Source organism: Protomyctophum parallelum (assembly GCF_964188405.1).
Source record: "Protomyctophum parallelum genome assembly, chromosome: 4".
Classification (NCBI taxonomy): Eukaryota; Metazoa; Chordata; class Actinopteri; order Myctophiformes; family Myctophidae; genus Protomyctophum; species Protomyctophum parallelum.
The window spans coordinates 34,404,303-34,417,663 of NC_139700.1; the positions used below are offsets into that span (position 1 = coordinate 34,404,303).

Consider the following 13,361-nt stretch of genomic DNA (forward strand, 5'->3'; position numbering starts at 1 on the left):
CTGTTAGAGAGAGAGAGAGAGAGACTATGATAGAGCTGTTATAGCGAGAGGGAGAGGGAGAGACTATGATAGAGCCTCCCCTTCTGGAGGAGGACAAAAGCTAAGGAAAGGAAACATGTAGGAAAAAGGGTGTAGGAGGAAAATGAGAAAGGAAGGAGGAAAATGAGAAAGGAAGGAGAGATGGAGGGAATGAGAGTATGTGCAGATATATAAAAAGGAGAAATGGCGACTGCCTGCAGGGTGAATTATCTCCTTTCTGTCCGTCTGCATCTCAGTTATCACTATTCCATCTTTTTCCCTGATACTACTACCCCCCTCCATGCACCCCACTCCTACTGCATTTAAATCTGTCTCGTCTCATTCACTCTCTTGCTTTCCATTTCTCACTCAGATCTTTCTCTTTCCCTCCCCCATCATGCTCTGTCTCTCTCCTGCCCCACCACCGTCTGTCTGTCTTCATACAGTGATGGCATGCATTGGGTGGACACAGTCTGATAAGCATGCGTGCATGACTGTGTGTGTGTGTGTGTGTGTGTGTGTGTGTGTGTGTGTGTGTGCGCAGAGAGTGTTAGAGGGGCAGGGGCTGAAATCCTGTAAGAGGGCACTTTTGGACAAAAATAGCTCAAATGGCAGATCTACAAGCTCTCAACGTGTCGCTATTTTCGGGGTGCAAACCCAGCGTCTTTATTTACTCATTTTGGAGATGCGGTGTATACGACATGGATTTCGAAACAAATTAGTTAAAAAAAAAAGGCAATTCTCCTGAATGCTGCCTTCCAGTATGGCATGGAAAGGAGAGGGAGGGGCATTTGCATTTCTTTCACCATGTAGTAAATGCTGCATTCGTGGTCTGGAGAGGGCAGTTGTTTTACAGACGGGTAAAAGTGCCCCCCCTTGGGGTTTGTGTGTGTGTACTGACGGAGCCCCACCTCTGACATCTCTTAACGTGTGTTGCACGCCTCGTGCAGCTTCTGTGTCCGCATGTGAAAGAACACATGAATGAATGTTTGTGCCGTGCACAGGTGACACATGGGCATCGCTTCCTTCCATGCTTCTCTCGTGCGTGCAGCCGTGCACCATGACTACTTGTCTGTGCACAAGAGAGCTGTACGTTGTGAATGAGTGTATGGCATGTGCCTACACTACACTATCACTACACATGCAGGCACGTGTGTTTCCATGCCTGCAATGTTTGCCACAAAGGCAGGTGTGTGTGTGTGTGTGTGTGTGTGTGTGTGTGTGTGTGTGTGTGTGTGTGTCACCCTACATGCCTCCCACCCCCTTCATTAAGTAAACATGACCCTTAAGAGCATGATTAGCCTGGTTTCAACACAGGATGTCGGAAGTCATCAACCAAGAGGAGGAGAAGAAAAAAACATTACTGTAATTGCATTGCGCCATGGGAGAGGAGGGAGGCAAGAAACAGGATGCATAGATGGATAAAAGGAACAAACTGAGTGGGACTGAGAGGTTGTGGGGGAGGGGGGGGAGGATGCTGGGAAGAAGTGAAGGATCGAGGGAGGTAGAGAGAGAGAGAGTGAGGGAAAGAGAACAGAGGATGAATGGGGGTATTAACTTATGGTACGATCTGAGAATATATATGAATCCATAGCTCCATCTCATGGACCCCCCCTCCCCCGTGTCTGAGTCCGGAGTTGGTACAGCCCTCCCGACAATAAAACCACCTCCAGTGAGTCTTGATGTGGCACTTCTACCCGGCTCTCTCGTGCTTGCCCACAGAGGCAGTGGCCTGGTATAGCACGGTGAAAGACTGCGACTGGACCGACATGCAGGCTCCACGGGACCCTGGGAACACGCCCCAGAATGGCGGCCACTTGCTGCTGCCCTGGCAGAGCCTCAGAGAGATGGGGAGGTTTAGGGGCCAGGGGTGAGGGGTGCAATGCGGGTCTCACAGGGGCTGTCAAAAGCCTGGACACCTGGCAATACTTAGCTTTTTAGGTACTTTTGTACTTCTTCTACTACTCTTCTCCTGTTGTCTCATCCTCTCCTCTCCCTGTCTGACTGTCTGCTGGCAGTCTAGAGCTCAGCATGAGTGAGTATCGCCTACACGAGCAAGCGCCTACACGAGCACACACCCACCCACACCCACCCACACACAATACCCCCCCACACAGGCGCGCTCACACACACACACACACACACACACACACACACACACACACACACACACACACACACTTAACTATACATGCATGTGTTTTCTCTGTCTCTCTCTATCACCTGTCACTCTTTCTTTCTCCCTCATTGTATTGGCTTACTTTGCAATTAATGTATGTCATGTCATGTGTTATGACAAAAACAATGATGGTAGTAATAATGGAACAATTATGATAATAGTGATTACTTTTTGAAGGCATCTGTACAGTATGTATTCTCTACACAGGAAGTGGAGGAGTGATGGGTGGGGTTACACACATGCGCTCGCAAACGTACGCACGCACGCGCGCACACACACACACACGCAACGGCTCGCGCAAAGAGCGGCACCGGCTGGCTCATTGTCTCACGGCAACTGAGGACAAAATCCTTCCTTCCTTCCTTTCCTTCTTCCCTCCTTCCTTCCCTCCCTTACTTTCAATTTCACATGTCATTCTGACAGATGGCAACCACATGTTTTGCTGAATGCTGAATCAATGCAATTAAAATATAGGTTATACTTTGATGGTTATAGATGTATGTACTTGTGTGTGTGCGTGTGCTTTCCTCAATAGAATCCTACTATTACGATAGTTAATTTGTGGGGAGTAATTTGTTCCTCTTAATCAAAAGCGACTGTGTACAGCAATACATTGTCATTTTCTGTAACTCCGTCTTCTAAGTTATAGTCCATAGATAAGAGGGAGGCTGGAGAGGCTGTTTCCCTTCATGCCTAACAATACTAGGCATCAGTCAAACTATTCCTATACAATATTTCATAATTGGTGATTGTAAGTAGGCTGTGTTGCGGTTAAATCACGATGACCATGACATAGTGTATATTATTTGAAGATTTGAGATTATAGGATCGATAGGAAAAGGATAATATAAAACATTGATCCTATCAGCTAAGCTGCCATTTGTCATTATGACAGGCCATCTATACATTTTGTTCAGGCACATTTTGTCTGCTCTTCTTGGCTGACCAAGCCCAAGAAATAGAGAGGCCTGTATGCAGTGAGCGCGCAGTCACGTGTGCACATGTATGTCACATGCCTGAATACACGCCAATCATGTTACATACATGTCATGAAGTAGAGAATGCATGTTCATGTCGTGTGTCCCCCCCCCCCCCCACCCACCTTACCTGTATGTAATAGATTAACCTTTTACATATACAATTAATCTAAAGAAATGATATTTTACAGAGAGCTGTGGTGATTAGCAATGACCACTTTAATTCTGCTGCAACACACATACCACATATGTTTTATACTCTGTATATTCTCTATGAGTTTTTGCACCTTTAAAAAAAATATATTCATATTTTTGGGAGATCGGGCTACTTCTGTTTCTCCTGCCGCCATGTTCCCATTTCCTGCAGAAGCTTCTAGGCTGTCTGGCCATCTGTCTGTTGGTGTTACAGTGGGTCGCAGACCTGTGAACGAGCAGAACGTAAGGGTGGGCCCCCAAACAAAGTTACAAAACCCAATCTAAATCCATTAATTTACACACACATCACAATTTTGTATTGTTTGCTGAAGTATGTCCATTATGTTGGGTAATTTAAATTTTATCAGGTTTGTGTGTCAGACTCGGCGCACGTCTTAAAGTAAACCTCCCGTCTATTTTTACCTATTTAGAATGAAGGCATAGAGGACTAGAAGCTTCTGCAGTATTTTATCATTTCAAAATGTGGGTTACAGACGGTAGCTACTTCTTACCTTCTTACCATGGCATACCTAACAATAATGTCTACATACCAATGCACAGCATATTACGTATTACGGCGCCCCTCCTAGAGTGATGATCAATACATGTAATGAATGTACGAATAGAGAAAAAGAGAACGACATGGATGGAGGAAAGAGGGACGAAGCCCATGTCCTTGTGGATGGACTCATTGACAAATTCATGAGTCAAGTGTCAAACGGCACTTTTTAATAATATGGTCATATAACATGTACTATAGGCCCTTTCTTATGTACAGTACATGTGTATATATAGGTTTGATATTAGAGTGTGATACATTGTCAATACTTTGTGGCGGTGGAGATTGGTGATATTTGGCTATAGTCATGTAGATTGACTGCTTTTGCGAGTTGATGCACAAGCACAACTAAGTATACATGTGGTTTAGCCAGCCTTTGTGCTTTCTAGATACTATTCTATACAATACATCATTTCAGTGCAGTTCTCTAGTGAGTGTTGACTGAGCTGTGACCTTTCCTTGGTTAGTTAAATATAGACATTGTGTAAGATTCTCCTGGGTAGACTGTAGACAGAGGTTGAGGTCGGGTGGAGGGAGGGGAGATGGGGCAGTCCATGAAAGCTACACATGTATGCAAGGACAGATTAGAGGTGTACCCGTCCCATACCATTCTTTCCTTCCAGATACCCATAACTTGCGTATCGGTTGGTACCGAGTACCGATCCGATCTGTGCAATTTCAATAAAGAACTAGGACAGTGGTTCTCAAAATAGGGTCCAGGTTCTCTCAGGGTTCCTTGGGGCAGTTCCAAATGGACCCTTACAGGTCTGTAACTCTGAGAGCGTACAATTGGAACCAAATGGACCCTTACGGGTTGAGTGAGAACCATTGATGTAGGAATAAATACAAATTATATCTATAAAATCTAAAATCTATAAAACAGTAGTGCAACATAAACTGAAGCATTCAACATGGCATAGACTAGCATACTGATACCGTCCAATACCAGTGTTTTAGGCCGTATCGGCAGTTTAACAACTCTAGGAAAAATACAGAACCAGAGCGATAAAGGATGAAAGCGACCATTATGTGAAATAGAAGTGGATAGAGAGAACAAGAGTGCTTTTGAGAGGTAAGGAAGTGACAGTTTGAGGGGTTTTCTGCAAAACGTTGACCTTATTATGTGGTATGCTTTTTAATAGCTTAGCCTTCCTGGAAACTAAATGTTGCCCTGGGCAATGTAAACAATTCCATTTTATTGCAAAGATCCTCGAAATGAAATTAGAAAACTGTAGGGGGATTTCGTCTCTGACCCTGCCTGCATCTGTGTTCTAGCAGTAGTGCAGAGGTCGCCTTTTTTCAGACTTGCAAGCATGTCGGTCTCAGTGGTAGTTTGAGTCGGTCAGGTGTTAAATAATATTAATGAATTCTATTTATAATGCGCTTTACATTTGGACAAAATCTCAAAGTGCTACAATAAATATAACCATCACACCACCGATCCAAGAAAGCAGTAACAAACCTTAAACATACCGCAGACATTGTGATTGTGTAGTGACTGACACAGTATTCGGTCCGCCAAACGCAGTGGTTCTCAACGTGCAACCCCTATAAAAGGGTTATAGGAGGTGCCCAGCTAAATGATTGATAGGTACACACTCTAAAGGCACATTTTGACTGACACTTTTGTTTTAAGTTTATGGTGGATGAGTAGTGGACACAATGGCTGTGTCCATCAACTTGGTCCCAGAAGATGAGAGAGAGAGAGAAATGAAGGAGACATAATGATAGACAGTTTTGAGACGGGAAAGAAATGTGAAATAGATCAATGGAGGTAGTGAGCACGATGGTGACGATGTGTGGACCATGGGGTGAAACTCTTATGAGAGGGGTCAGTAAAACTATGTGCTTTAGAAAGCATATAAGCTGCTCCCACATGCTTCAAGTAGACAGACAGTGAAATAACAGCACTGCACTGCAACTGCACTCTGCATTTATAAGCCCAGACCACTGTTAAACATGGATAGGGACATGCTTTTTTCCACACTTACATTGATCATATAATACTCTACCTTTTCATATCATGGATAAGACATGGAAATTCATCTTCATCTTCCAAGTCTAGCTAATTATTAATACACCAATGGTAATGGTTTGGGATTGGGACCGAGGAAATATTTTGTTCAGTACATAAGGTCATACTTTTCAGTTTTCATCTCTTCAGATTTCTATGGTAAAAAGTGGGCAGATGAAATGATATATAAAGTGTGTGTGTGTGTGTGTGTGTGTGTGTGTGTGTGTGTGTGTGTGTGTGTGTGTGTGTGTGTGTGGGGCGCATGTATTTTCTGTGCAGATTGTTGCATTAACTCTCTGCTCCTGGCGTGAAAAGACTTGCAAATATGCATATATACCGAAGTATCCCTGAACAATAGGTTTCAGAAAACCTTTGAAAGCTTTGTTGAGGTCTAAATTCATGACAATAATGCTCTATAAATAAAATGCTTTTATCGCCCGTATAAATGATGATTTTAGCATTGATTGATTTTTACATTTGTTCCCTGTAGTTGTGACCTTGCTGTATGCTCTGCCAGCATAAAACTCCCAGCCACGTCACCCACCCCTGTGTGTCCTTAGAGCAGGAAGTGAACGTGTGTGCATGTACAGCAAGGCCTCCATTTTAATGTTGTCTTAAGATGGCTGCCCCTGACTGTTCCGTGTCCTCATCCGCTTCCCTACCCTCTCTGAAGAGTGCAATTATGTACTCTTCTACACCCGGCATAATTACCATGTAATCACTCGCTAATTCACATCCTATATATAGATCGAGGAGCCTGTGTTTTATTGGGATAGGTGAGTGAGAGGCATAATTGCACATTTCAGCTGGAAATGCAGAAAATGGGGACAGATGCATCATGCAGGTGCAGCCATCTTGAGACGGCACCAAAGCGGAGACTGCAGTGCCCTGCTTTGAGAGAGGACACTTAAATGGTGTATGGATGAGTTCACCCATTTCGGACGATTCTGCAAATAGCTTCTAAATCATAACTGTTTTCTGGAAATCTTATTTTGCTATTTCAGTGGTGCTCAAATTGTTTTCTTGTCAAAGACCCCCAAAATGATATGTATTTGGCCACGGACCCCCCCCCCCCCCCCATTTCCAAATACTTTGTTTCAGGGACTCCCAGAAGCAAAGATTTGAGTTAAAAATCGTCACTTAAAATAGATCTACAAGCTCATGATGTGGCGCGCTAATATGATTGTATATCTGCTATTTTTTAAATAATAGTTGAGAAAGTGGTTAAAATCTAAAATGACCCAGACGCTTTCCCAGTTTTAATGGGAATACAGTGTGAGCAGTTCCTGTATGCCTGCTGATCATTGCAAATGATTTGTGAATAATTTCAAGCATCCATACTGTAGTTAATAGCCAGTTTTTCCAGTGTTGTACACAAATGTGCTATCGATTTGTGAAACAAGGAAAATGTGTGAAAACATAATTAAGCAGGTTTTTATCTCACATGGACGAAGCTTCTGATTGTGCACCTGTTAAAGGTATATTCAGTGATTTCACTTAATTCAAATATCACTTATTTTTTTGTTTTGTTGTGATAATCCTCCCTACTATAGAGTGTGCTGACCATATAAGGAGTTCCTCCCTGTCCCCAGTTAACCCCTGGGGGTCAAAAAACCTTTTCGTTTTTGACTCTCTATCCTGATTGGACGAAAGGCTGGGTCCCACAGCCAAAAACCAGCCAAAAAGGTTTTTTGTGTGAAATCACTGAATATACCTTTAAATCTGTTCCATCACACGCTGTATTTCTTGGCTTTGTGTAATCAGATGTCTTCTGATCTTGCTCTGTCATTCACTCATCCCTTCGTTTCTTTCACAGGGCTTCTTGAAGAACGAGAGAGACAACGCCCTCTTGTCGGCCATCGAGGAGTCACGCCGCAGGGTTGGTATCTATTTAGTGGGGAGCATCTCTCTTAAAGACTCTTGGTAAAACTTGGATGAAATTGTAAATGTAAAAAGTGAATGACATCTTAGTAGTGCGTAACCGTTGCCAGATTCTTGGTTCCAATCTTAGACCACCAATTACCGATGTTTTGAGAGATATTTCATCACAAATTGAAAAATGTGGAGAACATTTAACTTCTAACAAAGAAAAACAAATGCTCAAATAAATTGGCGAATGGGAGGTCCGACACACTGACCACCACCCCAACTCATAAAATCTGTGCCTGGGCCTCATCAAGCACTTGAGGGAGTGCCCAACGTCGAGTCCTTCTGGTAGGCGGTTTTCCAGGACCACCAATCCGACCGATATGTCCATATGGGCTTATATCAGGGATCTCCATATGTGGCCATAACGGGGACAAGAACTGACTGATATACAGATCCCCATATATGGACATAAAATGAGCACAGAGACTTTATGGGAACAACAGGGACCCCCCCCCCCCCCAAATGGCCTATTTGGGGAGTTGTGTCATGAACAAATGACTCCAGGGAAGTCCCTATTCAGTTCAAGTTTGAGGGAACAATCCTGAAATGGTTTTGTTGTTAATCTCATTTGGGTTTAGTAAGAACTAAGGAATTGTAGCCCTCATTAAAGTTTTGAAGTTAAGTATCCTGTACTCTAAACCCCTTGTGGTGTAAACCTTATGGGGACTGTTGTGAAATGGTTTTCCTGATGTTCACCAGAGAGTCATTTGGTTTAATTAGCTGCCTTTCCATTATCTCTCTGTGCTCTCTGAGAGGTACTAGTACTAAAGTGAAAGGCTGAAAGAAAGAAGAATGAAAAGCTGACATGTACATCGACTAAAGCAATTCAGTTTCAAACATTCCAACATTTGGCGTTCTTCCTCTCTGTGTTGAGACGAAATTCTGTGACACATTAATGTGTGTGCAGACGATTAATGTGTGTGTGCAGATGTTGGCCTCCATATGCTAACCGAGGTTAAATGAGGAAGATTGATTAGTTGCTCAGCCTACTTCTGTTTCCGGGAAGACAAAACCTCACTGTTAATGGTGCCAATTTGTAACTCAAGTTACAAGTGTGGAGTGGAATGTAATGGGGGTCCATTTGGTTAACATTGGTACACTCAACACTGAGCATTTTACTGTGTATGAAGCGAACAAATTAACCTGGATCCGTAATTTAAAAAGACAGAACGAAGCAGGGGCTCTGTGTTCATCAACGATCCTGAAATAAGTGTTCTTCTGAGACTAGTTGGAACCATAATGAGGTTTACATGGAGCTGACCTACATCGTAGGAGTCTTAATACGTTTCCTTGCAAAATGATAACACATAATTGAAGTGATGAAGCATGGTTGGAAAAACAATGATAAAACATATTTCAAAAGTCACAATTCTGGGATTTGCAATGTATTTAATACTATATTTAATACATGTTTTAAGGGTGTGTTTGGGGTGAGGGAGGTGGAGTCGGCATTTGCTGCATTTGAGCTTAACGCTGTATTCGGTATATTAAGGCTGCCTGCAACGGTTCATCAAATTAATTGATTTAATCAATTATAGGAAGTGATTGATTTGAATAAAAATCATTGGTTTTGAATTTGACAACTTTCTATTGAATGTGACACACATTATATTGAAGTAAAATACATCCTTTTGTTGTTTGTACAATCATGTCTTTAACAACATGAACCCTCGCGTCGTTATTCTGGCCATGGTGTAGTGGTGAAAATAGCCAGTCGACAATCTCGCTTCGTGATCAGGCATTTTTGCAGAAGAGTTTTGATGTCGGGCGGAGCAGGGGTTCATGTCTACACCCCTGCAGGAAACCATTATATAATGGTTTAAATGGCTGTAAAAACTGTAAAATCCAATAGGGCTGCTAATCGATTGGAGAAATCGGTAACAGTTTTTGTGTCGAGTGTATATATTTTATTAAAAAGGTGTGACTCAGTGTGTCTCAATTTGATTAATTGTACAAGTAATTGTGTTGATAGATTAATCGGTAAGAAAGTAATCAATAGTTGATGTTATAAAATAGCCTGTATATTATGTGCTCTTGTGAACTGCTACAGAATAATCAGCAGCCTGTATCTGTGTGTAACCAAGAGGTATTAAATGTAGTCTACATTGTTTCTCCCCAAGCTGCAGATTGACAGCTTTTAATTAGCTGATGTTCCCATTATCTCACCCCGAGACTCCAGGGAGAAGAAAAATAGACAGGAGTCTGTCCTGGTGGGCTGGCAGAAACCTGATGGGGGTCTTCTCTATTGCTAAATCGTGTGTGTGTGTGTGTGTGTGTGTGTGTGTGTGTGTGTGTGTGTGTGTGTGTGTGTGTGTGTGTGTGTGTGTGTGTGTGTGTGTGTGTGTGTGTGTGTGTGTGTGTGTGTGTGTGTGTGTGTGTGTGTGCGTGCGTGCTCTTTGCCTGCCTTAGGCGGTATAAGTAGTGTACCTGTTATTTTGGTGCTAAAATCCAGGTTCACATGCTGGTGCTGCCAACTCAGACCCAGTTAGTGTGTGTGGATGGATGCACATATTTGACCTGTATTCCTTCTATATTGACCCATTTCAGTACGACAGGTTTATTTGCTACACTTCAGAAGTGTGATTCTCAATCTTTTTCATTTCAATTGGCTCATGGATCCCCTTTTGAAATGATTGTTTAATCACTAGGACCCCAATCTACTCTTACCTCTGATAGTGTACAAATGGAATGTGTGCACTCTTGGAGTTATAGAAAAATCACACCCATGTGAATTTGGAGGTAGAGTTTTGTAGCCTGGAATCCAGACTGATTTTGCTCCATAAAATTAAAATGACCCCTTTCCTTTCCCACTACTTCCTGCTCTTTCCTGCCCTCCCCTCCAGACATTCCTATTGGCTGAAGAGTACCATCGCGAATCAATGCTGGTCCAATGGGAACAGGTGAAGCAGAGAGTGTTGCATACGCTTCTGGGAGCAGGAGAGGATGCACTGGACTTCAGTCAGGAAGCCGAGGTACAACACACACACACACACACACACACCAGGTTTCAATACTAAACGAATGCAGTGCCTTCCACACTCCTCATTACCTAATCCATCAGTTGTGTATAGTAAATCTTTACCGTATGACACACCACCAGCCCCTGCTACCCCCCAACCCCCCTGGCAATCAGGTCATGCTTCAGCGATGACTTTTCGAGGCCAAGAATCATGATGTCAAAATAAAGAATCACCCGAGCATATTTCACCAGCAAAAATAATTCTCTCCTGATGAATGTATAAGGACCAAAACGTTGTTTTGTAAATTACAGTCCTTTCTCTTTGTGTACATTTATTAATAATTCATTCATTTGTTTGAGAAAAGAGATGGTTCTGGGACTGTGGCTGTTAGTTTTTGGCCTGTCATTTAACTAGGCTTCATTCCATTTACTATGATCTCACAGGTCACACCTGTCACTATGGATAAGAGCATCTGCTAAATGCGTTAATGTGCTAAATACGTAATTTATTGCAATTGTAATGTGTGTTTTTTATTTCTGTTAGCTCTTGTGTGATTTGTATTATATGGCTCTCTTTAGGGATGGGACGATATGAATTAACTATATTATCGCAGTAATGAAAATACGCTTAACCCATTTAGACCGGGAATACGTAATACCTTTCAATCCGGGAACCCCTTTGGCAGTACAGTATATAGCAATAAAGGTTTTTCAGAAAACTTAGATCAGGATTTAGAAGGCGTCGGGTCCAAATGGGTTAAAGCCTAAAAAATATCCCATCCCTTGCTCTCTTGTAAGTAGCAAAATTAGGGGTTTGCAGAATGTAGGGCCTCCACACCCCCTTCCATCCTTTGACATGACTTTCCATCAAAAATGTATAAGTTTCCAAAAAGAAAATGAAAGCATATTGCCTTTTAATAATGGAATAGCAAGAGCAGAGCAATCTGTTTAGGCCTCCCACTCAGTTTGGTGTAACCTTTAAAGGTCTTAAGATTTTTATTTTGTTTGTTTAATGAAATTGGAACGAACAAAATACTTTTGAGTGGAAATTAAATAATTGTAATAAATGATTTAAAAAAATAATAATAATCATGGTTTTCGATTACGCATGCATTTATCCCACTTTTTCTAACACTGTTTGTATAAAAACATGAGCATTTGTAAATTAGAGGGTTTTATTATATTTTCTCCACAAAATGTATTTGTGTATTTTTTTGTCCAGCCCAGCTTTGTGAGCGAGGTGGCCGTTCCAGGAAGGAGCTCCTTGGACAGTGTGGAGGTGGCTTACGGCCGACAGGTATTTGAACCACTTTAATGCCTGGCATTCATACTTGCAGTATGTCATTGATAGGCAGACTGATATAGAATAGCTGATCTACAAGCTCGCACAACAACGCAATGCGGCCACAAGTGCTGCGGGTGGATGTGGGTGAGTGACCCCGGTTTGATTCCGGCTGTTGCACCCCCTTTCTCCCATGCATTTAATGCATCAAATGACATTGTAACAATAATGATGCGGTCCGAGGCGCCCAGTCTGTGGTGTTTGTATTGTACTGCCCTCTGGTCCATTCAGTGAAAATGAGGTCAGGCTAACGGGGGCATTGACAGATCAAACACTCTGATTAACAGGGAGAGAGGGGTACTCTGGGTAATTTTCAGTCTCTCTCTGTCTCCCTGGGTCTGTGTTTAAATCTATATTACACCATACCCTCACCAGTGTAATGTGTGTACAGTATGTATGTCTCCTTCATCCCTCTGCCACCTCTTCTTCCTCGTTTGTCTGTCCCGTTCCCTCTCTTCGTTTACCGTCCGTTGATCGGCTGTACGGCCACTTGACCATGTGCCGTCACATTGCCTGCGGGGTCTTTTTCCTGGTCTTTCTCATCTTCTTCGATGACCTCCTGAACGCTCTGCTTCTTTTTGCCCTGTTTTTCATCATCCACCGTTTTTTGAGGTCATAGCGTCATGGAGAAACAGAGCTGTAGGCAGATATCAGTTTTCTTTTTTTTTGCTCCATTATGAAATGATGGCCGGTTGAATTTGCTCAAATATAACAGTTTTTAATTTGTTTTATGTCACTTTTATTGGTTTGGTAAAATACATATTTTGTCTCTTTTTATTTGCTCCTGTCCCCTCCCCTCCTCTGCCCTCCATCTTGTTACCTGGTCAGATCTACGTCTTCAATGAGAAGATTGTGAATGGCCATGTCCAGCCTAACTTAGGAGACCTGTGTGCGTCTGTAGCTGAAAGTCTAGATGACAAGGTAAGCATATATCATACATTATGTGACATTATGCGAGGCCGTTTTTTTTCAACAAGGCAATTCCATGTGCTTTTTCACAGAACATCAAGCAAAAGAATTGCAATTATAGACATTATCATGCATTAAACAAAATAAGTAAAATTCATAGATTCAGTTAGTGCTGAAGAGAAAATATAAGTGAAAATAAAAATTAACTTTAACAAAAGTGGCGGCAAAAAGAAATATGTTTGGCAGCAGACATGCAGTTTTCTGCAAGGTTGTTCCAGAT

At 42.3% G+C, this 13,361-nt stretch overlaps 1 protein-coding gene across 1 annotated transcript in view; it reads left to right on the top strand.

The window, feature by feature from the left end:
* Nucleotides 1-13,361, top strand: part of nup93 (nucleoporin 93) — a 48,486-nt gene that overhangs the window by 17,975 nt on the left and 17,150 nt on the right. Inside the window, exons 4-7 of the mRNA XM_083762408.1 lie at nucleotides 7,759-7,821; nucleotides 10,715-10,843; nucleotides 12,053-12,127; nucleotides 13,001-13,093. Of these exons, the coding sequence (XP_083618534.1) occupies nucleotides 7,759-7,821; nucleotides 10,715-10,843; nucleotides 12,053-12,127; nucleotides 13,001-13,093 (360 nt within the window). The remainder of the gene's footprint in view (nucleotides 1-7,758; nucleotides 7,822-10,714; nucleotides 10,844-12,052; nucleotides 12,128-13,000; nucleotides 13,094-13,361) is intronic.